Source organism: Lampetra planeri, chromosome 2, assembly GCF_965212315.1.
Source record: "Lampetra planeri chromosome 2, kcLamPlan1.2.h2, whole genome shotgun sequence".
Lineage (NCBI taxonomy): Eukaryota > Metazoa > Chordata > Hyperoartia > Petromyzontiformes > Petromyzontidae > Lampetra > Lampetra planeri.
This window is the reverse complement of record NC_136108.1, coordinates 2,007,799-2,033,737: the sequence shown is the minus strand read 5'-3', so window position 1 is coordinate 2,033,737 and position 25,939 is coordinate 2,007,799. Positions and strand designations below refer to the sequence as shown.

Sequence of the window (25,939 nt, the reverse complement as noted above, 5' to 3'; positions counted from 1 at the left end):
CCCAAACCTCGCGATGGCCCCCCTCCTGCGTGTGCTCCTCCTCGCCCACCTGGTGTCGCAAGCTGCCCCCCAGACAGGTAAGGCGCGCGCGCGCTGTGGATCGCGATCTCTGCGAAAGCAAAGGGTTGGTGGATCACGTAAAGATTTGTGAAATCATCTTCCATCACCCCCCCTCCCCTTCCTCACCACCACCACCGCCATCAATCCGCTGGGCGGAGTGGTTGCCTCGCCTCAGTGGATGGCAGCACAGCAAGTGGGCTCGAGAATGAAGCCGTCGATGCGGATCGTTGAGTGTTTAGGGTGCCGTGGTGGCGAGATGTTAACTACCTCGCCTGGTGTACAGGAGGTCGTGAGTTACATCCCGACCCCCTGACGCCTGCTGTGCATGTGGAGTTTGCGTTTCTCTCTCTCTCTCTCCACGTGGTCGCGTGGATTTTTCTCCGGGTCCTCCGCTTTTCCCCTCAACATTTAGAATCAACGTCACTCGTTTAGAGTCTTTGTCGGCTGTGCATGTCCACGTGATGAAGCTACGTCGTCGTGCTGTCGTTTGTGGCCAGATCGCTTCCGAAAGAAGAGCTGTATAGCTCAGTGGGCCTCACCTAAAATTAAAAGTTTAGTTTTAGCCTCGTATGTGTGGTGAGCTTCCTCCAGGTACTCAGATTTTCTCACCCATCCGACAAATAACACCCCACTCCCGCGTTTCGCTTTCATGATTTCACCTCGTAACGCTGTGCCACCTCCGATGAGCACGGTTGGCTACGTACGGTGCGGAAGAAGTTCAACGTACGTACGCACATCGCTCTCGTCGAGAGAGGACGACTCGGACACGGCCCGGAGGAGGAGCCACAGGCGAGCGGGGAGGGCAGCAGCAGCAGCCGCGGCGGTGACCCGGCATGGCCAACAGTCGGCCAAGCTCTGCGATCCCCTCTGTATATTAAGGTGTTATCGACCAATTAATGAGCGTCCATGCACGTGGGTGGAAACCGGAGTTCCCGGCGACAACTCGCGGATGCGAGGGGTGAACACTCGATGGCTCTCTGCACCTCCGTTTGGTCCGGTGCGAAAGGAGTTCAACAAACGTGCATATGCCGTACAGATGGATCAGATGTTCGTGGCGTTCACATTGGCGTGCACTGCCTTCTCATGGCGAGCCCGGCTACGTCTCCTGGACGCCCAAACGGGAGGGGAATGGTCACCGCGTCTGTGTGTGATCCGCCAACCCTGTCGCGTTCACTGCGTGCGTGACACGGGCGCCAGTAAGCCTCCGATACGCCGAGCGGCCAGAAGGAAACGGCCCTGCAAGTCACTGTGTGACGGTGGAGGGTCGGCGCGTTTCTGGAGTGGAGCAAGGTCGTCGTGATAAGAGCTGGGGGCGGCGGTGGGAGAAGAGGAAATTACAAAGTCGGGCAGTGCGAGGGAGGAAGCAGAGAGGGCCGAGTGTTGGACTGCAAAAGTGGCCAAAACATTCCACTGCGAGATTCTCCTGAAACGAGTCATTAGGGCTCGGACGAGGCTTTGCCGGATGAATCAAAGATATCTTTTGCGGCCGCAGAAGAGACAATGATTGCATTGCACCATCTAGCCCTAAACGTTACAATTTTTTTTCTTTTACAAAATTATTAATTTGTCTATCTACTGCTGATATGAAGACTTTTCGCAGCAGATGCCTTTAGACTTTGGTTGACTCTGTGTGTGCGTCACCATACTTTACCACGACTGATCAGTGCCGGGCATGGGGGGGGGTGCGAGAAGAACCCAGGACGGACCGGTTCAGACATTGCTGAAGTTAGCCGTGGCCTGGAATCGAACCTGGGACCAGCTGAGTTCACTGCACAGTGTTCGAAGCACGACCTCTCCGCTCCACCAACGCCTCCTGGGGTGTTCCCCTACACATTAAGACTCAACATCCAGGCGTTTCGATGATTTTGCTGATGCAAATGTCCACGTGACGAGCCACTTCGTTTGAGCTGCCATTGGCGCCCAGGTCGCTTCTGAAAAAGAAGCTCATAGCTCAGTGGACCTTACCTGGATAGGTAAACAATATGATAATTATCTGGCAACAAAACTGACACCTTTTTTTACAAGGAGTCATGTTTGCATAGACCACAATACCTGCAGTCGGAATGCAAACAAAAAACATAACTCTGATAATGTATGCACTGTCCTTGAAGTTGATTGGTCCACACCCGCGGCAGCTTTCCTCAGAGCCTAGTCTCACATGGGTTGAACCAGCTGACACCAAAAGGCGCACAACTCAAAGACAATGCACCATCAGAGTGTGATAGCTCAGGGTAAGCAAATGAGGTTCCAATGGAGAAAAACAATAGTTTAGTTTTATTTGTATATTTTTTATTGTGATTTGTTTACCTTTCTTGTACTTTGCGCTCCTAGCGTGTTTTTGTATCGTTTGTTTGTTGTGACGTTCTAACCCCGTGCCCCGACTGGACATCTGCAAAACATAACTGTTATTCTGATTCTGCTGTGGAATGGTGGTGTCGCATGAGCCGACACCACCATTCCACGCGCTCCTGTTGCTGCCCTCGTACTCCGTTCTCACTCAGTCATCCTGAGCGGCAGCAGCCACAATCTATCATCTATCCACCGCTGGATGATGACCTCCCTAAGCCGCCCACATAAGTTGAACCCGTGCTGCGTTAACCCCGTGTCAATTTACAAACGCTTCAACCCATCAATCTTAATTTTGGAGCTTCAACCCATGCCGCAGGCACAACAGAACAACGGCCCCTGCATTGAATTTCAAGAGGCGCGGGAGGGACAAGGCCTTCATCGAGCAGTGGATAGATAATGGCTGCTGATGGTGGTGGACCTAGAACACTTGATTCATAGACAAGGTGGGGATGAGGATGAGGAGGAGGCACGGTGCGTGGGTGCCTACGAAGCTCTGCGCGACTCATTGTTTGCAGAGGAAGCTCGCGGGGGAGCGATTTCAGAGGAAGCGAGGGGGTTGGTGGTAGGAGGAGGGGGGGTCAGCGATAGGGGGGCGGGGGGGGGAGCAGAGGTGGGAGGGGATAGGGGATCAGGGGAAGTCAGAGGAAGGGCGGGTCCGTCTACTCTTGTGAAAAGACGACGAGATCCCTTCCTCTTAACTTCACACGCGTGTGTTTGTGTTCGAGTAGAAACACACACACACGGATAAAGATCCCCCGCGTAGCCTCTATCAGACTGTAGGGGCAAGTGCTGTTAGTGAGTAGCACCTATGGAGGCCGACACGGCACACGAAGGGGCCAGCACCACGCCCGGCCGCCTTTGTATCCCCAGTGGCGATGTTTACACACCGCACCAGCTACTCATTTGACGCTTAGCCGACCTAGGGGAGACCCAGGAACGATTCAGGAAATCGTCACCGGTGTTGTCCGTGAGCGGGAATCGAACTCGCAGCGCTAACCACTACCCCACCACTCCACGCGCACGCCCGCACACAATAATGTAGGAAATGGTCAAACATCCCAGTGGCGCAGGAGTCTCACGAAGAGTAATCTTGAGACTCGGGGAGGCTTTCCTGGGCACACAAAGGGCTATTGTTGTCACTGCATCCGCCCGGGCATTCTGCTCTGGTCAAGAGGTCCCGACTCACAGTTCGAAGGCCAATTCATCATTTTCTTGTCGCACGGCTGCTGATGTCGATGCAGAGCAGCGACTACGATTTCACAATCAGGTGGTCAAGTCCGATAACCGCGTCAGGGGCAGCGGAGTGCGCCGCTGCGATGTCGACTTCGTGTTTGTGGATCGGGGCATCGCGTCCTTGCACGTTGTACGGCCTCTGTTCTGGATGGCCACAGTCGCACCGCGATTTGTGCATCGGGTATCCGCATCTGCCGTGATTTGTGCACCGGGTGCGGTTCAGGGTGGACCGCGAGCCTCGTGGAAGATCAAAAACCCACGGGGGATCTTCCGCGTTGGGTCTTTCACATTGACAGACGTAGCAGACAAATGAAGCGAATTATAAACTCATCGTCATCAATCTTAATTTTTGGAGCTTTCGTGACTGCAGGAATTATTCTTTGGTTCTTTCGGTTAAGTCACGTCATCAACAGCGGTTGTGCACGTGGCTGCCCGTAATCCAGCACTGTGGAGGCAGCAGCCAGAGTTTGTGGATCGCACACAGACGCTGCGTTGACGAGGTGTCATCACCGTGATGCATCAGGAGAAGGCTGCATGGCAAAAATGTGGACTCCACCTGTTCCATCTGTATGGGATAGAGGGTTGCCCCCTCGCATACATGGGCTTGCCATCGGGCGCTCCGGTGTCGTCCTCTCACATGCATAAACACGCGTGAATTGGCCGATAACACTTTCATGCATAGGGGACCGCAGAACTTGGGCATTTATTGTGGTTGCGCCGGATCACCGCTGCATGGCTGCTGCTGCTGCTGCCTTCATGCTCGTCTGTCGTTCCTCCTCCTCCTCTCTCTCTACGACGGCGAGTGAAGACTGTGCGGCTGAGCGTTACCAGTTGACACGCTCATTATTTTGAAGGGGCACCACGGTGGTGGTGATTTTCGATGTAAAGCTTTCGTGACTGCAGGGATTCATCTTCTTGGTTCTTTCGGTAAAGTGTAAACATAATGCACGGGCATAATATGACTCCCCCCCACCTCCTACGCATTCCACAAGTAGTGACTAATCCCATATCTGCATTTTCCATAAATATGATAAATTCCTCTGTTGATATGCAAATTCCTTTGTCAAGGCGCCCTTCCTCCCCTAACCCAGCTTAAATATACGCTGCCAAGCTTGTTGGTGTTCATTCAGACGCTGTCTTTCCGACAGACCTGTTCTTCACCTGAGGACGGCTGCTTGCGTTGTGGCCGAAACGTCGTGAGAATTGTATTTTATTATGTTTTATTTTTATTATTTTATTATTTCCCTTCTACGTGACTTTACCGAAAGAACCAAGAAGGTGGTGGTGATGTTAACTACCTCGCCTGGTATACAGGAGGTCGTGCGGAGGGGGGGGGGGGCACGGGGGAGGGGGGAGGGGAGCAGGGGGGTGCAGGGAGGGGGTTGCACACAGAGTTACTTCGCGGTAAATTAGCTGTAGATTTGAGGTTCTTTACAACATCAGTAGGACTGATACATTTACGGAAGTTTGCGGTATTTAGGGGCGCCGCGGTGGCGAGATGGAGTTCCATCCCGACCCTGACCCCTGCTGTTTATTTGGAGTTTGCGGTGTCTCTCTCTCTCTCTGTGGTCGCGTGGATTTTTCTCCGGGTCCTCCGGTTTTTCCCTCCACATGTAGAATCAACAATGTGCGTTTAGAGCATTTTGCCGCTATACATGTCCAAGTGATGATAAGCCACTTCGTTTCGCTATCGTTTGTGGGCAGGGCACTTCTAATAAAAAATATAACTACATTGCTCAGTGGGTCTCAACCTGGCACAAGAAAACCAAAAATAGTTGCGATGTGGCCCAACGAACTTCTCTGTGGTTCTCGTTCTCTGAGCGGCCACTATCGCTGCTGCTGCTGCTGCTGCTTCGCTCAGCCTCAAACCCGAGATGACTTGCCACTGCGCCTGATTCCTTCCACGTAAGTTTTTTTTTTACTTCAGCCGGAACAGTCCGGAACGCTTTGACCAGAGTTCGATTCCCGCTCACCGCCAGCACCAGTGGCGAGATTATCTGCACCGATCCTGGCCTTCCCCGAGGCCAACTGAGCCTCAAATGAGTACCTGGTGCTGGCGAGTAAAAACAAACATCGCCACTCGAGAGATAAAGGCGGACGGGCGTGGTGCCGTAGCCCGGTCTTCATAGGTGCTGCTCACTAACTGCGCTTTCCCCAACAGTTTCTTAAGGCTACACGGGGGATCTTTGTCTTTTTGGCGGTGTGCAAAAACACGTGCATTAGGATTCTAGGAAGATATGGTATGATAATGATATACATAGATTATTGGTAATTGTGTATATTGTACTATATTATTATTATGGTTTGCACTCTAGTGGTAGTGCCTTACGCCAAACAATACTCGGTACTTTACACCATGCCTAGCAGCGTCCTGCAGAGAATACCGCGTGAGCGATGGAGCCTCGCTTCCACACGATAACCCGCTGCCGTCGTCTTCCTGTTCCTTTCTGTCGCCTCTAGAGCCAATCACCTTCCTCCTGGAGAACAAGGCGGGTGGCCAATGCCTGACCGTGCAGAGTGGAGCGCTCAAGTTGGCGCCGTGTGACCCCAAGGTCACGGGACAGCACTGGCTCTGGGGCTCCACCGAGAACCTCATGAGCGCGTCCCAGACCCCCGAGGATCGAGGCCTCTGCCTCACCGCCACGGCGCTCAAGAAGAGCGCGGCTGTAAGTGAACGGAGGGAGGGGGGCGAGGGGGGTGGAGAAACTGGCAGGAGGAAGGCGGCGATGACGATGTTTTTGCGTTAGTGGTGGTGGGGAGCGGTAGTGTAGCGGTTAGCGCTACGCTGCGCTATGAACCTGGCGACCCGGGTTCGATTCCCGCTCACGGCCAACACCAGTGACGATTATCTTAACCGGTCCTGGGCCTCCCCTAGGTCGACTCAGCCTGAAATGAGTACCTGGTGTGGTGTGTAAACATCGCCACTGGGGAGACAAAGGCGGTCGGGTGTGGTGCTGGCCACCCACCCCCTCGTGTACCGTTCCGGCCTTCATAGGTGCTCGCTAACAGCACTTGCCCCGACAGTCTGTTAAGGCTATACGGGGGATCTTTGTTGGCGTCAGTGGCAGCAGGGCGAAGGTCGAGATGGAGTCCTCCTCGGCACGGTGCCCCCCCCCATACCCCCGACGCCTTCAAACTAAATCTGAAGTATGACATCTGACACCGTAAAGTCGAAGCGCCCCCCCCCCCCCCGCTTCCCAAAGCGCGGGGCCCAGGGCGGCCGCCCCGACTCGCCGTGTCCGTGGGGAAGGCTCTGCCTGCAGGGACCACTCTTTTCAGTTTCACTCTCACAACCACGTGGCCTTACATCCTCTCGAGGAGAGCCATCAGCTGTAGCAGCCCCGTGGTCACGGCGGTGATTATGACACTGACGCTGCTGCCACTGACGGTGACGGAGGCGATGACGTTGCTTCTGTTCTTGCTGCTACTGATAATAATCATGATGACTGTGACAATGATGGACGTTGCTGCTGTTGATGACAATACAAATGACGACATCGCCGCTGCTGCCGCTGCGTGTAGGTGTCGGTGGAGCGGTGCTCTGCGTCCCAGGAGAGCCAGCAGCAGTGGCAGTGTCGCGACAGCGAGCTGATGGCGGCCAAAAAGCAAGTGCTGTCCCTGACGATACAGAGCGGGCAGCTGTCGCTGGGCCGCACAGGGGGCATCAGCTGGAGGATCCATGGCTCGGAGGAGACTCCGTGCAGCGTCAAGCATCAACGTGGGTGTTTGACCAACCTCCCCCAACCCGCACAACCACGGCCCATCGCTGCCAACCGCAGCTCAGAATCATCAACAAAACACGTTAATGAGACTGCAGCGCGTGGAATCCGATGAGCTATGATGCTCTTGTTTCCACAGATGCCCAGTACGGGCGCGGTCAGCGAGTTAGAATGGCAAACCGCACGACAACAAAAAGCGATAGGAGTGCGAACTGGAAAAAAATGGTAAGAAAGTCACGAAATATAAATACTGAATAAATAAAGTTTAACGAAGTCCGCTTTGTCAAGCTTGGGCAAGGCAGCAAGTACAGCAACAACAACAGCAACAACAACAGCAACAACAACAACAATGGGTCCCAGACCACACCAAGATAACGCCACACAGCAGCTGTAGTCGTCTCGATACAATGGCCACATGGACATTGAACTATCGATACACGGGTAATGATCAAAGTTACAAATCACATTCGCAAATGCGACCGCTGTATCCAGCACTAATCTCCTGCTTCAGGATGGAACCGCTAGGGGGCCGTCCATAAATGACGTCACGCACCTAGGGGGGGGGGGGGTCAGACATTTGTGACGATGTGTGACGAGGGGGGGGGGGGTGAAATGTGACGTCACATCAAAATGCGCAACTTTAAATAAATATAGACAACACGTTCTACTTAATTAAATAGACTTTTTAATAAATGTTTTCTCCTACAACATCAAAGTGCAGCGGCACATTAAATACGCACTACAATGACAATAGTTTAAAGCGATTTGAAGCATTTTTTTTGGGGGGGAGGGCAGAGCTTTTTGACGTCATATTTGAGGGGGGGTCTGACTTTGTGACGCCGTGTGACGAGGGGGGAGGGGTCAAAAATTGTCCAAAATCGCGTGACGTCATTTATGGACGGCCCCTAAGTCGCCAACGACAACCAGCCATGATAGAGGTGTTTTGGGGTTATATCGCGTAAATATATAAATGTGTCGTTTGACCCACCGCCACCCAACACAGCCAATCAGTAAGGTTTGTCACGTAAACAACACGTCACGTAAACAGAACGTCGCGTAAACAACACGTCACGTAAACAACACGTCACGTAAACAGAACGTCGCGTAAACAACACGTCGCGTAAACAACACGTCGCGTAAACAGAACGTCACGTAAACAGAACGTCGCGTAAACAGAACGTCACGTAAACAACACGTCACGTAAACAACGTCACGTAAACAGAACGTTGCGTAAACAAAACGTCACGTAAACAACACGTCACGTAAACAACACGTCACGTAAACAGAACGTCGCGTAAACAACACGTCACGTAAACAGAACGTCACGTAAACAACACGTCACGTACCATTGGAACCTCATTTGCCAGTAAAAAATATGATAATTGTTTTTTTTTACCCTTCTATCTGGCAACAAAACTGACATCTTTTTTTACAAGGAGTCATGTTTACATAGACCACAATATCTGCAGTCACGTAAACAGAACGTGCCACTTAGTTTCTGCTTCAGCACCACAACCGCCGTTGTGTTGGAGAGTAAGCCCACAAATTGGCTGCGTCGTGCGGTGTCTGGGTGAACGACACATTTAGATGCACGCGATCTAACCCAACACACTTTTATCATGAGAAGCATCAGCTGCTGCTGGATCTGGCGGAGGGCAGAGATCGTTGGTGACGCGGTGGGCTCCTGGCATTGGTTACCGACTAAACTATTAAACTATTGTTCTTATTTGACTTGGTAAGACCCACTTAGCTACGTCTTCAGAAGCGGCACTGGCTATCACAAATCATCACGTGGAAATGTATAGCAGCAGCCTTGTTGATTCTAACTGTGGAGGGAAACACCGCAGGTCCCGGAGGGAAATCCACGCGACCACGTGGAGAGGGAGAGACACGCAAAGTCCAAATAAATACAGCAGCAGGCGTCAGGGTCGGGATCAGACCCACGACCTCCTGAGATAACATCTCGCCACCGCGGCGACCCTAAGTAGCTCTACCGTACATTTACCGGTGGTACTAATGTTGTAAAGCACTTTAAATCTAATTCTAGATTTGAAGCTTTCGTGACTGCAAGGAATCATCTTCTTAGGTTTTTTCGGTAAAGTCACGTAGAAAGTAAAATAAAATAAAAAAATAAAAACAAAAATCACGACGTTTCGGAGGCAACACAAGTCTCCGTCATCAGGTGGGACCGTCACAGCCAGATTAGCTGTATCAAGTGAGGCAATGATTCAAGATGTAATCCCTTAAATCTACCGCTAATTTACCACGAGGTGCCTTCAATCTCGGGCGAAGAGCCCCCTCCATGTGCAGCCCCCTCCCGTGCCCCTCCCCTCCTACCCCCGCCCCCCGTGTGGGTGGAGGCTGTGGGTAGGTGTGGTGGGGGCTGTGGGTGGAGGCTGTGGGTAGGTGGGGTGGGGGCTGTGGGTGGGGGTACATGTGCAGTAGGTGGCAATCATTGCTCATTAGCAGGACCGCATCAACGGCTTTGGCCAACGACGACGTCTGGGATCCTGCGTGTCCGATTGGCGCGGCTCGAGTCGCCTTTTGCTGCTGCCATCGACAAAACATCAAAAACCACGGGGGCCGCGTGAAATCAAATCGCTGGCCCCGGGTCCCCCAAACCCCCGACCCCCTTACACCCCCCCTCTCTCTCTCGCTTAAATGTTGAATGTCTCTGCGCGTCTGTCGGTTGCCGTCTCGCCCGTGACAGCGGTGTCCACGCTGTTCGGCACGGGCCACGGGCAGCCCTGCCACCTGCCCTACCGGTACAAGGGCACGTGGTACGTGGGCTGCACGACCGTGGAAAGCCGCACGGGGCTGCCGTGGTGCGCCACGACGCCCGACTACGACCAGGACGAGCTGTGGGGATACTGCCCGACGGCGCGTGAGTGCCGAGCGGAGCGGCCCGCTCACTCGGAGCACAGAGACACGCAGAGAGACACTCAAACACACAGCGAGACACGCAGACACACAGAGACACGCAGAGACACAGCGAGACACACAGAGACACAGCGAGACACGTAGAGAGACACTCAAACACACACAGACACACAGAGACACAGCGAGACACACAGACACAGCGAGACACACAGAGACACAGCGAGACACGCAGAGAGACACTCAAACACACAGAGACACACAGAGACACAGCGAGACACACAGAGACACAGCGAGACACACAGAGAGAAACTCAAACACACAGAGACACACAGAGACACAGCGAGACACAGACACACAGAGACACAGCGAGACACGCAGACACACAGAGACACGCAGAGACACAGCGAGACACAGCGAGACACACAGAGACACGCAGAGAGACACTCAAACACACACAGACACACAGAGACACAGCGAGACACACAGACACAGCGAGACACACAGAGACACAGCGAGACACGCAGAGAGACACTCAAACACACAGAGACACACAGAGACACAGCGAGACACACAGAGACACAGCGAGACACACAGAGAGAAACTCAAACACACAGAGACACACAGAGACACAGCGAGACACAGACACACAGAGACACAGCGAGACACGCAGACACACAGAGACACGCAGAGACACAGCGAGACACAGCGAGACACACAGAGACACAGCGAGACACGCAGAGAGACACTCAAACACACACAGACACACAGAGACACAGCGAGACACACAGACACACAGAGACAGCGGGACACGCAGAGAGACACTCAAACACACAGAGACACACATAGACACAGCGAGACACGCAGACAGACAGAGACACAGCGAGACACAGCGAGGCACACAGAGACACAGCGAGACACGCAGAGAGACACTCAAACACACAGAGACACAGCGAGACACACATATACACAGAGACACAGCGGGACACGCAGAGAGACACTCAAACACACAGAGACACACAGAGACCCAGCGAGACACACAGACACACAGAGACACAGCAAGACACGCAGAGAGACACTCAAACACACAGAGACACACAGAGACACAGCGAGACACACAGACACACAGAGACACAGCGAGACACGCAGACACACAGAGACACGCAGAGAGACACTCAAACACACGCTGACTCAGTTGTTTAATCACACCCAATCACTCACAAGACTCTTAATTCACTCAATTACTCATTCATTCAATTACCCCTCAACACAGCCGCTCTCTCAACCTCTCTCGTGCACGCATCCTCTGAGCTGCCCCCTCAACCAGTGACTCGGTCATACGAACACAAAGACCCCCCCCCACCCCCTCTGTATATTATACACGCCAACTTCGTCACACTCACTCATTCGCACGCTTACCAAACCACCCACTCAATCATCTGATAACTCGATCACGCTCATTCAAACAAACACATTCACAACACTCAGTCACGTAACTACTCATTCACCTCCATAGTAGCCTGGAACAGGCTGTTGGGGCGAGTGCTGTTAGCGAGCACCTATGAAGGCCGACACGGCACACGAGGGGGTGGGTGGCCAGCACCACGTCCGGCCGCCTTTGTCTCCCTAGTGGCGATATTTACGCGTCGCACCGGGTACTCATTTGAGGTCGAGTCGACCTAGGGGAGGCCCATGACCGGTTCAGATAATCGTCACCGATGTTGGCCGTGAGCGGGAAATCGAACCCGAGCGGACAGGTTCCGTAGCGCAGCGTAGCGCTAACCGCTCCACCACCGCTCCCCACAACTCAACACCCCCACACGATCTTCTTGGTTCTTTCGGTAAAGTCACGTAGAATGGAAAAAAATGAAACATTATAATATTTATTATTTATTATGTTTTATTAGAATGGAAATAATAAAAATAAAACATAATACATTTTATTATGTTTTATTTTATTATTTCCATTCTACGTGACTTTACCGAAAGAACCAAGAAGATGAATCCCTGCAGTCACGAAAGCTTTAAATCGAAATTTAACCCCCACACCAACTCACTGACATGCGCGCGTGTTCTTCTCCCCGCGTGTGCCCCCCGTGCCCCGTGCCCTGCCCCCCGTGCCCTGCCCCCCGTGCCCTCCGCAGAGCCCGCCGAGGACGGCGGCTGCCCGCAGCTGTGGAAGTTGGAGGCGGGGTCGCGCGCGTGCGTGCAGGTCAACGAGGGCACGCGCCTCACGTGGCACGAGGCGCGCACAAGCTGCGCTCTGCAGGGCGCAGAGCTGTTGAGCGTCGAGGGGAAGTGCGAGGCCGTCTACTTCGCCGGTGAGACTTCACGCACAAAGACTGTAGGGGCAAGTGCTGTTAGCGAGCACCTGTGAAGGCCAGAACGGCACACGAGGGGGTGGGTGGCCAGCACCACGCCCGGCCGCCTTTGTCTCCCAAGTGGCGATGTTTTCACGCACCGCACCAGGTACTCATTTGAGGATGAGTCGATCCTCCGATTAGCACGGTTGGCTACGTACGGTGCGAAAGAAGTTCAGCATACATCAACATACATACATCAACATACATACATCCGCACACTCGTTCCACACATGCAGGCACAACTCCATTCAGAGATACCTTTTCGGATTGTAACATATTGCGTAACCGATTTTCGGATTTATCACGGTATTTTTTTTGTTAGGAATTTCACTTAATTCACACTCACTCCTTTCAAAATGCACCGCGCTCATTCACTCGCCCACCCGCTCGCACCATCTGGAACTCGGGGGGCTGCTCTGGCATCTCTCACCGGCGACAAAGGTGGCAACCCGCACCGGCCGTGCGATGTTGACACGCGGTGGGGTCCAAGCGGACCGCCTCGTCCTCGTTTGGTCCCTCGGTGGTGCCAACGTCGCCCACCACTGCGATGTGTACATTAGGGGGGGAGGGGGGTCGGCATTGTGGACGGGAGTGCGTGATGGACAGGAGTGCGTGATGGAGGGGAGTACGTGATGGACAGGAGTGCGTGATGGCCTGAACAGAGGTGGCAGCGGCATCAGCAAGCCACAGAACGCAATGTGTTGCTGTACGAAACATGTTCAACACACATGCAGACGCGTGTGTACATGGATGCAGGTTGAACTTCTTTCGCGCCGTACATAGCCGACCGTGCTAATCGGAGGTGCCGGGGGAAACACACACAAAGCAAAGCGGTTCTAAAGAAACGAGTTTTACATTTAGGAGTGAGTTCCAGCCATCGCTCCCTCCGCTTGCTGCCTCCCCTCCCTGCCTCCCGCAGGGGCGATGCTGGGAAAGGATTCCCTCTTCTGGATGGGGCTCAACCGCCTCAACTCGGTGGGCGCGTGGCAGTGGAGCGACGGCCGAGCGCTGACGCGCGTGCACTGGGAGTCGGGTGAGGCCCTGGGGTGGGCAGCGATAGGCGGGGACGTGGGGGGGGGGGGCCGCGTGCAATGTGGGGGGGGGCGTGTGGGTGCACGGACACATGGGAGCAACTGTGAATGGTAACGATGATGATGTTGTTATTAATGCGATGATGTTATTAATGTGATGATGCTGTACTTGGCGATGGTGGTGACGATGGTGATGATGATGCTGATGACGGTAATTATGATGATACTGATGTTGGTGGTGATGATTATCGTGGTTATGATGATGGTGATGATGGTGGTGGTGATGAGAGTAGTGATGATGACAGTGATGATGATGGTAATCATGATGCTAATGGCGATGATGGTAGTGGTGATGATGATGGTGATGACAGTGATGATGATGGTAATAATGATGCTGATGATGATGGTAGTAGTAGTGGCGATAATGCCTTTGTTGTCACACCCAGAGCGGCCCACGAGTGACGACGAGGCTAGCTGCGGGGTATTGAACCCGGAGTCGCACGGCTTGTGGAAGGTGGTGCGCTGCACGGAGAAGCTGCCCTACATCTGCTACCAGCGCCTGCCCGAAGCAGCGACCAATGCCACCGCGCCCAGCCTCCCACCCCGTGAGAGACACGCAGACACACAGACACGCAGACACACAGACACACAGACATGCAGACACAGACCACGTGTCTGTGTGCCCGCGTGACACACAGACAGACACGCAGAACCGCGGGCACGAAGACGCACGCATAGACGGACAGGCAGACGAAACATACGGACGGGCAAACAGACGGACGCACACACGGGCGTCAGTACGAGAGAGAGAGGGAGGACGCACGTAGGGGCAGAGAGACGGACGGATGCGTGGACGCACGGGTCGACCAAGGAACGTACGAACGGGCGCACAGGCGGACGGACGGACCAACGGACCCAAGGGCAAACAGACGGACGCACGGCTGAACAGATGGAGATGTAAACAGGCAGACACGTGAACAGACAGACACGTGAACAGACAGACACGTGAACAGACAGACATGTGAACAGACGGACACGTGAACAGACATGTGAACAGATAGACACGTGAACAGACGGACATGTGAACAGACAGACACGTGAACAGACAGACACGTGAACAGATGGACATGTGAACAGACAGACACGTGAACAGACAGACACGTGAACAGACGGACATGTGAACAGACAGACACGTGAACAGATGGACATGTGAACAGACGGACACGTGAACAGACAGACATGTGAACAGATGGACATGCGAACAGACAGACATGTAAACAGGCAGACACGTGAACAGATGGACATGTGAACAGACAGACACGTGAACAGATGGACATGTGAACAGGCGGACACGTGAACAGACAGACATGTGAACAGATGGACATGTGAACAGACGGACATGTGAACAGACAGACACGTAAACAGATGGACATGTGAACAGACGGACACGTGAACAGACAGACATGTGAACAGATGGACATGTGAACAGACAGACATGTGAACAGACAGACACGTGAACAGACAGACACGTGAACAGACAGACACGTGAACAGACGGACATGTGAACAGACGGACACGTGAACAGATAGACATGTGAACAGATGGACATGTGAACAGACAGACATGTGAACAGATGGACATGTGAACAGACGGACACGTGAACAGACGGACACGTGAACAGACGGACACGTGAACAGATGGACACGTGAACAGATGGACATGTGAACAAACAGACACGTGAACAAACAGACATGTGAACAGATGGACATGTGAACAGACAAACATGTGAACAGATGGACATGTGAACAGATGGACACGTGAACAGACAGACACGTGAACAGATAGACATGTGAACAGATGGACATGTGAACACATGGATTGACAATTCTTTGGATGGATGGATGGACAGACGGACTGATGGACAATCAAGTAGCTAAACAGGATGGCGGAAAGACAGACAGATACACGCAGACGGACAGGTGGAGCTGATAGTAACGATGCCCCGATGCTGCGCTGCTGCTGCTCATGATGCTCATGATGCCGATGATGCTGATGTTGCTTATGACGTTGATGATGCTCAGGATGCGAATGATGCCTATGATGATGATGCTCATGATGATGCCAATGTTGCCTCTGATACGTGGCAGCCGTGCTCGCCAACGCCACGTGCCCACGCGGCTGGAGCGCGCACGGAGCCGCGTGCTTCCGCGCGCAGCCGACGGCGCTCGTCACGTGGCACGAGGCGCGCGCCGCGTGCGTGCGCGACGGTGCCGAGCTCGCGCGCGTGAGCAGCGAGGACGAGCACGACTTCGTGAGCACGCGACTCGCGCCCGGTAACACACAGATACACACACACACAGACACACACAGACACACACACAGACACACAGACACACACACAGACACACATAGAAACACATAGAAACACACACAGACACACACACACAGACACACAGACACAATAGAAACACACAGAGATACACACACGGACACACACACAGACACACACACACACACATAGAGACACACACACAGACACACAGACACACACAGACACACATAGAAACACACAGACACACACACAGACACACACACAGACACACAACAACAACCGCCATTCGCCACTAAGTGGCGGTGACGTCACCACGACGCTTGTGCCAGGCCATGTGCACCTTGAGGCCACGTGAAGTGTCGAACGCCCGCTGGCAGGAGGTCACGGGGCAGACCCAGGTGCCACGGGTCGACTGACCGAGATGACCGAGATGACTGGCTGATGCACCACCTGTGCCCCCTACTGTACCAACTTGCTGTGCTTTAGCCACCCGGCGCTCCGCTCGTTGTTGTGAGCGTCGCTCCTCCGCCCTCCGTTGTTGTTGGAGGGCGACTGCCTCCAACTGCCCAGTAGCGTCCTTCACGAGCCTCCTCCACTGAGGCCGATCTTGACACCGCTGGTACCAGTCATCGGCAAGTCCACTCAGCTCCACGTCCTCCTGTACCACATCACTCCATCTCTTCTCTAGCCCGTGCCGCGCCCGTTTAGCCCCCTCGATCCGGCCGAACAAAAGCTGTTTAGGCATGCGGTGGCTGGGCATGCGGGCTACATGACCCAGCCAACGCAGCCTTGCCTGCCGGAGGAGCTCACTGATGGGACTTTGCCCAGATCTTTCAAGGACTTGTGAGCTCCTCACACAATCCAGCCTGGTTAAACCCAGGATGGATCGTAGGCAGGCCAGCCTAAATGTTTCCAACCGGCGAAGATGCTCCACTAGGGGGGTCCACGTTTCGCAAGCGTAGAGAAGGGAGGGAATGACCGTGGCCGAGAAAACCTGAAGCTTCGTGCGGAGCGACAGACCAGGTAGCTTCCACACAGCGTTACGCAACCGATGAAAAGATATTGCCGCTCGACTGATTCGGAGTGAGACCTCTGCTGATAAACTGGAGCCGGTCATAAGCACACTGCCCAGGTATGGGAAACTCTCCACTCTCTCCACAACTGCCCCATCACCAATTGGGAGTTGTGGGGGTGGAGTGTCCGATGGTACAAAATACCCAGGCAGGTGCTTTGTTTTGGTGGGGCTGATGGTAAGGCCCCACCTCTTAGTGGCACGCTCCAGTCTCAGCAGCAGCGTCTCCAACTCCTCTTCTGAATGAGCAGCTATTACCAAATCATCGGCATACATAACGTGGTTGACCAATAGGGAGCCATCCCTTGATCGCACCCGGGCGTCGATCAGCCTCCCATTATATCTGTACCAAATGGAAATTCCCCCGGTACAGCTATTGAAGGCTTCACGAACTACGCAGTCGAAATAGATGTTAAATAATGTGGGAGCCAAAGGACATCCCTGTCGCACCCCAAGGTGTACAGGGAAAGGCTCCGACTCCCGGCCACGTAGTTTTACCCGGGCCCGCTTACCCTCATGAAGGTCTATAATGATCGTGAGCAGAGGGTCAGGGACTCCGAAAGCACGAAGAACAACCCAGAGCCCAGTCCTACTGATGGTATCATAGGCCTTGACCAGGTCAATAAAGCAGAGATGTAGGTCTTTTTGGAATTCCCTACACCTCTGCTGTAGCAGACGGACAGAAAATATGGCATCTGTGCAGGACCGCCCTTTCCTGAAACCGCATTGGGGCTCCACAAGCCTCTCCTCAGCGTGCCTAGCAAGGCGATGTTGAATAATCCTTGCCAGGACCTTACCCGGCACACTGAGGAGTGAGATGCCCCTGTAGTTGTTACAGTCGGTACGGTCCCCCTTCTTAAAGAGGGGGACCACCAGGGCATCCTTCCAGTCCTGCGGAACCCGTCCAGTGGTCCAGACTGTTGTTATGATGTCATATAGGGCAGTCTGTGCACAAACGCCACCCTCCCTCAGCATTTCGCTTGGGAGATCATCTCTGCCCGGTGCCTTCCCTGGTCTCAGACTCCGGATCGCCCTCAGTACTTCCTCAACAGCTGGCACCTCAGCCAGCCACTCACAGGGGGTGACCTCTTCCAATATTTGAGGCACCGCAGCCTCAGCAGGGTTATCCCCACTTTGTGCCATGATGTTTTCCTGGCTGAGAGATTTTCCCTCCCCCAGGACCTCACAGAAATGCTCAGCAAATCTGCAAAACTGTTCCTGGGGGTCGGAGATAGGATCACCGTTTTTTCCTCTAATGATGGTAATAGGTGTGGCGCTGCAGGTTACTTTTTTGATGGAGTTAAATAGTGATTTGTGATCGCGGGCCACTGAGGCAGACTCCATCTCATCAGCAACCCGCGACCACCACCCATCCTTACAGCGCCTTACGGCTCTCCGAACCTCCGAGCGAAGGCTGCGGTAAACCTCCTCATTCTCTGACGTGGGATGCTGTAGGCGATGAGAGTGGGCCTGTCGCTTTTTCTCAATTAACCTGAACACCTCCTCCGTCAGCCAGGGTTTCTGGGGAGGTCTGGACCGCGTACCCAAAGCAGCCATTGCAGCTGCATGAGTCACAGTCTTAAACCTCGCCCATTTACCCTCGACATCAGGTGGAGTGGGGGACGATGCCAACCCCAGCTGCAAGCGATGATGAAATTCTCGCTTGCAACTTTCATCAGCTAACTGAGACCAGGCCACTTTTGGTTGGAATGGGATCCTGGGTGTACACCCACCACCGGAGTGGAAGAATGGCAGGCGCATCTTACAGATGACTAGTCGATGGTCAGAGGGCAGATCAGCTCCACGGTAGGTCCTGGTGTCAAGGACATGGGCTCGCATCCGCTGGTCCGTCACTATGTAGTCCAGCAGATGTTCTTGCTTGGACCCGGCATGTATCCATGATGTTGTGTGGATGCGCCGATGCCGGAAGAGCGTGTTGGTAATTACAAGCCCATGGGCTGCACAGAAATCTAGCAGCCTACTACCGTTATTATTGAGCTGATCTGGCCCATGCCTTCCAATCACTCCAGACCAGGTGTCAGCATCATGACCAACTCGGGCATTGAAGTCACCCAACAAGATGACTCTGTCCCGAGTGGCCACTTTAGCCAGCACCTGTGACAGGAGGTCATAGAAAGCGTCTGACTCATCGGCTTTGCCTGCATCCCTCCACGGATGTTCGTCTTCGGTGGGGGCATAAGTAACCACGACCACCATTCCTCGCCTCTGATTGATGGGATGCGAGCCCAAAGTATCCTGGGGCTTACAGCTTCCCACACCTCACCGCCACGCTCCCACGCCCCCTTCATTTTTTTGTTCAGAAGAAGAGCCACACCCTGTTGTTTGGCAGTCTCCTGCCCCGAGTAGAGGACTGTCCACCCCTCATGGTGGCAGGATCCAGAACCTGTCCACCGGACCTCCTGAATGCCACAGAGATCCAGACGGTACCGGTCCAGCTCCCGACAGAGGAGTGGCAGCCTCTCCTCCGCAGTGAGCGTTCGAACATTCCACGTGGCCATCCGCAATGGTTTTTCGTTGTTTCTGGAGGAGCCCCGAGGGTGAAAATTCAATCTCCTGGCTCCGCCAAATGGGGTTTGGCCAGGAGACATCATAAAAGCCTGACCCCCCGGGGCCTCCGGCACAAGCTTATTAGTTACAGGTCTATGTTTACTTCGTAGTTTAGTGGTGGTTAATTGAAGGTGGAGGGGTTACCAGCCCCTCGCACCCGTCCAGAGCCCCCGTTTAGCCACTGTGGTGGCCACAGACGCCATGAGGGGAGAGGCCAATGGGCATTGGCCCTCCCCCCACAGCACTGCCCACGACAGTGTTGCCCATCCGGCACCGCGAGGAGGTAGGAGGTTGTTTTGCCGGACACAGACACACACACACACAGACACACACAGACACAAAGAAGAATCCCCGCATAGCCTTAACAGACTGTAGGGGCAAGTGCTGTTAGCGAGCACCATTGAAGGCCGGAACGGTACACGAGGGGGTGGGTGGCCAGCACCACGCCCGGCCGCCTTTGTCTCCCTGGTGGCGATGTTTTACACACCGTACCAGGTACTCATTTGAGCCTGAGTCGACCTAGGGGAGGCCCAGGACCGGTTCAGATAATCGTCACTGGTGTTGGCCGTGAGCGGGAATCGAACTCGGGCTGCCAGGTTCGTAGCGCAGCGCAGGTTGCTGAGGAGATGGAGTCTGCCCCATTATCCCGCGATCACAAATGACTGTTTAACTCCATCAAAAAGTAACTTGCAGCACCACACCTATCAGCATCATTATGGGAAAGAAAGGTGATCCGATCTCCGACCCCCAGGAACAGGTTTTCAGATTTGCTGAGCATTTCTGTGAGGTCTTGGGGGAGGGCAAATCCCTCAGCCTGGAAAACATCACGGGGAAAAGTAGGGATGACCCTGCTGAGGTTGTGGTGCCTCAAATATTGGAAGAAGTTTTACAGCAGAGGTCTCACTCCGAATTAGTCGAGCAGCATTATCTTTTCATCAGCTGCGTAACGCTGCGTGGAAGCTACCTGGTCTGTCGCTCCACACGAAGCTTCGGGTCTTCTCGACACGATCATGGCCTCTCTTCCCTATGCTAGTGTAATGCGAGCAAGGATTGAGGGGGGGCGGAGTCTGGGTCACGTGGGGAGTGGGTGGAGTTAGGGTCACGTGGGGGAGAGGATTTAGGGGGAGAACCGGAAGGGGAAGAGGGAGTTGAAACGGAGTGAAACACGAGGAGGCCACGCTGGGCAAGACGGAGAGAGAGTGGCGCGGTTGCCACGCGGGGGGAGACGTCGACACCGATGGCCATCGGTGTCAGACGAAGAGAGCTAACGGGGCAGTGAGAGGCTAGCTGTGTACGGGGCAGCAGTGACGCTAGATAGCGGGGCAGCGGTGTGGCTGCAAAGATTGCCTGACGGGGCAGCAGTGAGACTGCATATTGGAGCAGCAGGGAGACTGCACAACGGAGCAGCCGAGGGCTGTGGAGAGGTCGTCGAGCGGGACGCGGGCCTGAGCGAGACGCCGTGGTACGGAGATTCTACGAACCCAATAAAGGACAACGGGATCCACATCTGAGAGAGAGTCCTTTATTACACTAGCGAAAAGTGGGCCCCTCTAATGGAACATCTTGGCCGGTTAGAAACATTTAGGCTGGCCTGCCTACAATCCATCCTCGGTTTAACCAGGCTGAATTGTGTGAGCTTACAAATCCTTGAAAGATCTGGACAAAGTCCCATCGGTGAGCTCCTCTGGCAGGCAATGCTGCATTGGCTGGGTTATGTAGCCCGCATCCCCAGCCACTGCATGCCTAAACATATTTTGTTCGGCTGGATAGAGGGGGCTAAACGACTGGCACATAGGCTAGATAGGAGATGGAGTGATGTAGTGTAACTGGACGTGAAGCGTTTGTGGACTTGCCAATGATTGGTACCAGCGGTGTCAAGATCGGCCTCTGTGGAGGAGGCTCGTGAAAGACGCTACTGGGCAGTTGGAGGCAGTCGCCCTCCAGCAACAACTAAGGGCAGAGGAGCGACGCTCACAACAACGAGCAGAGCGCCGGGCGGCTAAAACACAGCAGGTTGGCACAGTAGGGGACACAGGTGGTGCATCAGCCAGTCATTTCAGTCATCTCAGTCAGTCAACCCATGGAACCTGGGTCTGCCCCGTGACCTCCTGCAAGTGACGTTTGACACTTCACCTGCCCTGGCTGGCACAGGCGCCGTGGTGACGTCACCGCCATTTAGTGGCGAATGGCGGTTGTTGCTGTTTTGGTGGTGGTGGTGATAATGGTGATGTTGGTCGTGGTTGTGGTGGTGGTGATGTTGATGATAGTAATGATAATGGTAAATTTGGCAGTGGTGGCGGTGATGACGATGGTGGTGATGATTGTAATGTTGGCGTTCGTGGTGATGTTGCTTGTGGCGGCGATGATGGTGACGGTGGTGGTGGTTGTGGTGATGATGGTGGTGGTGTTGTCACCCAGAGGACGACTCCTTGCTGTGGATCGGACTGAGCGCGTCGGGCCCCGGCGCTGCGTTTGCGTGGTCCGACGGGAGCCCCGTGACCCTCACGGTCTGGGACCGCTCCCAACCCAGCCGCGGGGACCGCTCGCCCGCCACCTGCGTCTACTTGTCGGAACATGTACTGCTCCCCCCCCCCCCCACACACAACACCTATCTCGTACAGGTGTCTCGCACGTGCTGCCTGCTCCAGCAGTTTCTGTCGACACTTCTACAGTCTGGCCTGTGTCTCGGTTAGCGCCATTGCGCTACGAACCTCGCAACCCGAGTTCTATTCAATACAATGGCTGATTATCTCAACCGATCCTGGGCCGCTCCTAGGTTGACTCGGCCTTAAATGAGTACCTGGTGCGGTGTGTAGTGAATAATGGCATTGGGGAGACAAAGTCGTTCGCGCGTGGTGCCGCCCCCCCCCCCCCCCCTAGTGTCCCGTGCCCAGCCTTCATAGGTGCTGCTTGCTAGCGGCACTCGCCCCGAAAGTCTGCGAAGGCTGTAACGAGGGTGGGGGGGGTGGGGGTGTTTTTGTCTTTTGTGTTCTTTACGCCACCCGTTGATCGTTGTGTGCTTGCACCGCCTCTCCTCTCAGAGCCGCCGCTGGAGCGACGCGCCGTGCGACCTCCCCAAGGGCTACGTGTGCAGGAGGCCGAGCATCTCGGACGGCGTGCGCCCCGCGGACAACCCCGACTGCCAGCCGGTGCGTGCGCCTCCGCGCCAGCAGCTGCACCGGCACCAGCGGGCGGCAGCAGCAGTAGCACGACAACCACCATCGATCGGTCTTTCCCTTTGCTCGTACGGCCCATGATGTCGGTGCAGAGAGCATCGACTACGATTTCACATGCAGGCGGTCAAGCCAGCAGCGGAGTGCATCGTCGCCGCGATGTCTCCTTCGTGTTTGTGGATCCGGGGCAGTGCGGCGTTAAACGTTGTCCGGGCTGTCCTGGATGACCGCAGTCGCCACACTGCTACTGGGGAGCCTGCTGCCATGGTTTGTGTGGTTGCGATGTAGGGTAGAGCATGAGCTTAGTGGAAAATCAAACCCAGCGATATTCTTGACAAATTTGCTACCCCCACCGTGCCCCCTCCCCTACGCCCCCCCCCAACTCCTCCACCCCCCTTCAACCACGCACCCCCCCCCCCGCCCCCAGGGCTGGGTGATGGGCCCCCACTCGTGTTACTGGGTGGGGGCAGAGAAGGCGGAGTCGTTCACCGGCGCCTTCAACGCGTGCCGTCGTCACAACGCAACGCTGGTGTCCATCACGAGCAGGCGAGTACAGGCCCTGCCTCCAACTCTAGCTCCAACACCAACACTAGCCCTAGCACCAACACTAGCCCTAGCACCAGCACTAGCCAATGCACCAGCACTCTCTCTAAGACTAGCCCTAGCACTACCACGAGCCGTATTCCTAACACCAGCCCTACCACATCAGCCTCAGCGCTAGCCCTCGTTCTAACCCCAGCCCCTGGCTCCGGCCATTCGCCTCGATCGCGACGAACAACGCAGCGCACCGGCGAGCAGCCCCCTCGCCCTGACTCTTTCACGTGTCCCTCTACCACCCCCCCGCGCGTGTGACAGCTTCGAGCAGGGCTTCGTGCACAGCATGCTCGGGGACGCGGCCGTGGGGGCCGCGGCGGAGCCCGGGGCCCACGCGTGGCTGGGCCTGCGCGACGCGCGGAGTCCCGGCGCGTTCCGCTGGGAGAGCGGAGAGGCGCTCGGCTACACGCACTGGGAGCGCGCGCAGCCAGGTGACGCGGGCAACCGCAAGGAGGTTGACGATGACGCTGGCATCATCCTTCGTGAAAATGATGTTGCCGATCACTGCCGACAATTGTTACGACTTTGTCGACGGTGACGACTGTGTCATCAAAGACGCTGCCGACACCGGCACAGTTGATGATGATGACGGTCGTGACGACGATGACGTTGTCCATTTCGTGATCGTCAGCAACGGCGATGATGACGGTCAGAGCCCGGGGAAAGCCCCACTGTGTGCCCCCCCCGCACCCCCCCCCCCCCAAAGCGCGGGGCCCGGGGCGTTTGCCCCGATTCGCCTGCACCCCTAGGGGAACGGCTCTGACCCCACTCGCGCGCGTGCGCAGGCGGTGACACGGGCTGCGTGACCATGGACCCGGTGGGGGGCCGCTGGAGCGTGCGGAACTGCTCGGCTTTCTCCGCGCGCTTCGTGTGCGAAAAGAAACTCCAGGGCGACACGGAGGAGGAGGGGCACTTTTCGCCGACCCCCACGACCACGGACACCACGCCCCTCCGCTGCGCCGACGGGTGGTACTCCAAGGACGACCTCCCCTTCTGCTATCAGGTACCGGCGGCGCTTCCGTTCGCGAAACTAAAACTACGGACGAGTCATCTTCTTGGTTTTTTCGGTAAAGTCACGTAGAAGGGAAGTAATAAAATAATAAAAATAAAACATAATAAAATGAAACAATTCTCACGACGTTTCGGCCACAACGCAAGCAGCCGTCCTCAGGAGGACAGCTGCTTGCGTTGTGGCCGAAACCAAGAAGATGAATCCCTACGGACGAGTGTTAGTTTGTATTTATTTAACCGGGTAAACGCCCACTGAGCCATAGAGCTCTTTTTTCAGAAGCGACTCTGGGTTATCACAAATGATGGCTCAACGAAGTGGCTCATCATCACGTGGACTTTTGTAGTAGCAGCCAAACACTCTAAACACGTGATGTCTATTCTAAACGCGGAGAAAAAAAAAACCCCGAGGAACAGGATAAAACAAATCCACGCGACCACGGGGAGAGAGACAGCGCGCAAGTTCTGAATATACAAGCGTCAGGGTTGGAATCGAACCCACGACCTCCTGAATACCAGGCGAGGTAGTCAACATCTCCTAGCCACCGCGACATTTTGGCTCCACCGCCACCGCCACCCTCATCAACATTTCTCAGCCAGGGGACCGCAATTGGCACACGGCGCATCCCGATACCGACCGCCAACCTTCGGCTGCACGTTCATTCGGTCCCCCCCCCCCCCCATCGTCCTCCCCCACTTCGAGAGGGATGCCCGGGGCAGCAGCGCCCGCTTTTATTCACCGCCCCCCCTCCCCGGCCTGGCGACGTGACAACTTGAGGAAGCGAACGGAGGAGAGTGAAAAGGAGCCCGAGCTTACGGAAAATCGAGGGGGGGGGTAGTCGTCTGTGCCTCTGTGTGCGCGTTAAACTTCGCGTAGCCATGCCGCGCTGAGGGGAAGCGGTGGACAGGTCGGGAGCAGAGCTCACTTGTCAAACACACACTGCTCCCACGGCTAATCCAATCAGACGCGAGCTCTACCACTAGCTCCTCACTAGCCAATCAGACGTGAGCTCTCCCACTAGCTCCTAACTAGCCAATCAGACTCTAATAAGTCAGCATTCGGGGTGATTTCGTCCATATTAATGTGTTGCGTGTCTGTGTGTCTCTCCGTGTGTCTGTCTACCCGCGTGTATCTCCGTGTGTCGGCGTGTCTCTGTCCGCGTGTCCGCGTGTCTCTCCGTGTATCCGTGTATCCACGTGTCTCTCCGTGTGTCGGCGTGTCTGTCCATCTACCCGCGTGTCTCTCCGTGTGTCCGTGTATCCACGTGTCTCTCCGTGTGTCGGCGTGTCTGTGTCCGCGTGTCCACGTGTCTCTCCGTGTGTCCGTGTATCCGCGTGTCTCTCCGTGTGTCGGCGTGTCTGTGTCCGCGTGTCTCTCCGTGTGTCCGTGTATCCGCGTGTCTCTCCGTGTGTCGGCGTGTCTGTGTCCGCGTGTCCGCGTGTCTCTCCGTGTGTCCGTGTATCCGCGTGTCTCTCCGTGTGTCGGCGTGTCTGTCCGTCTGTTCCGCGTGTCTGTCCGTGTGTCGGCGTGTCTGTGTCCGCGTGTCTCTCCGTGTGTCC

The 25,939-nt window shown here is 55.0% G+C and overlaps 2 protein-coding genes across 2 annotated transcripts in view; both read left to right on the top strand.

Annotated features, from left to right (window-relative positions):
* Positions 1-23,584, top strand: LOC144724663 (C-type mannose receptor 2-like). The gene is made up of 11 exons (XM_078603966.1): positions 1-77; positions 6,103-6,308; positions 7,165-7,360; positions 10,072-10,245; positions 12,383-12,559; positions 13,521-13,634; positions 14,079-14,237; positions 15,780-15,965; positions 22,023-22,180; positions 22,646-22,753; positions 23,205-23,584. The coding sequence occupies exons 1-11, from the start codon at positions 14-16 to the stop codon at positions 23,496-23,498; spliced, it is 1,836 nt and encodes a 611-aa protein (XP_078460092.1). The 5' UTR covers positions 1-13; the 3' UTR covers positions 23,499-23,584.
* Positions 23,556-25,939, top strand: part of LOC144724653 (macrophage mannose receptor 1-like) — a 24,984-nt gene continuing 22,600 nt past the window's right edge. Inside the window, exons 1-2 of the mRNA XM_078603954.1 lie at positions 23,556-23,802; positions 24,157-24,374. Of these exons, the coding sequence (XP_078460080.1) occupies positions 23,658-23,802; positions 24,157-24,374 (363 nt within the window). The 5' untranslated portion in view covers positions 23,556-23,657. The remainder of the gene's footprint in view (positions 23,803-24,156; positions 24,375-25,939) is intronic.

Excerpts from the sequence above, each read along its gene's own strand:
- LOC144724663 (XM_078603966.1), top strand. The coding sequence starts at position 14 with ATGGCCCCCCTCCTGCGTGTGCTCCTCCTCGCCCACCTGGTGTCGCAA. Across the intron at positions 7,361-10,071 it reads GTGCAGCGTCAAGCATCAAC|CGGTGTCCACGCTGTTCGGC; the intron begins GTGGGTGTTTGA and ends CGCCCGTGACAG. Across the intron at positions 22,754-23,204 it reads ACAACCCCGACTGCCAGCCG|GGCTGGGTGATGGGCCCCCA; the intron begins GTGCGTGCGCCT and ends CCCCGCCCCCAG.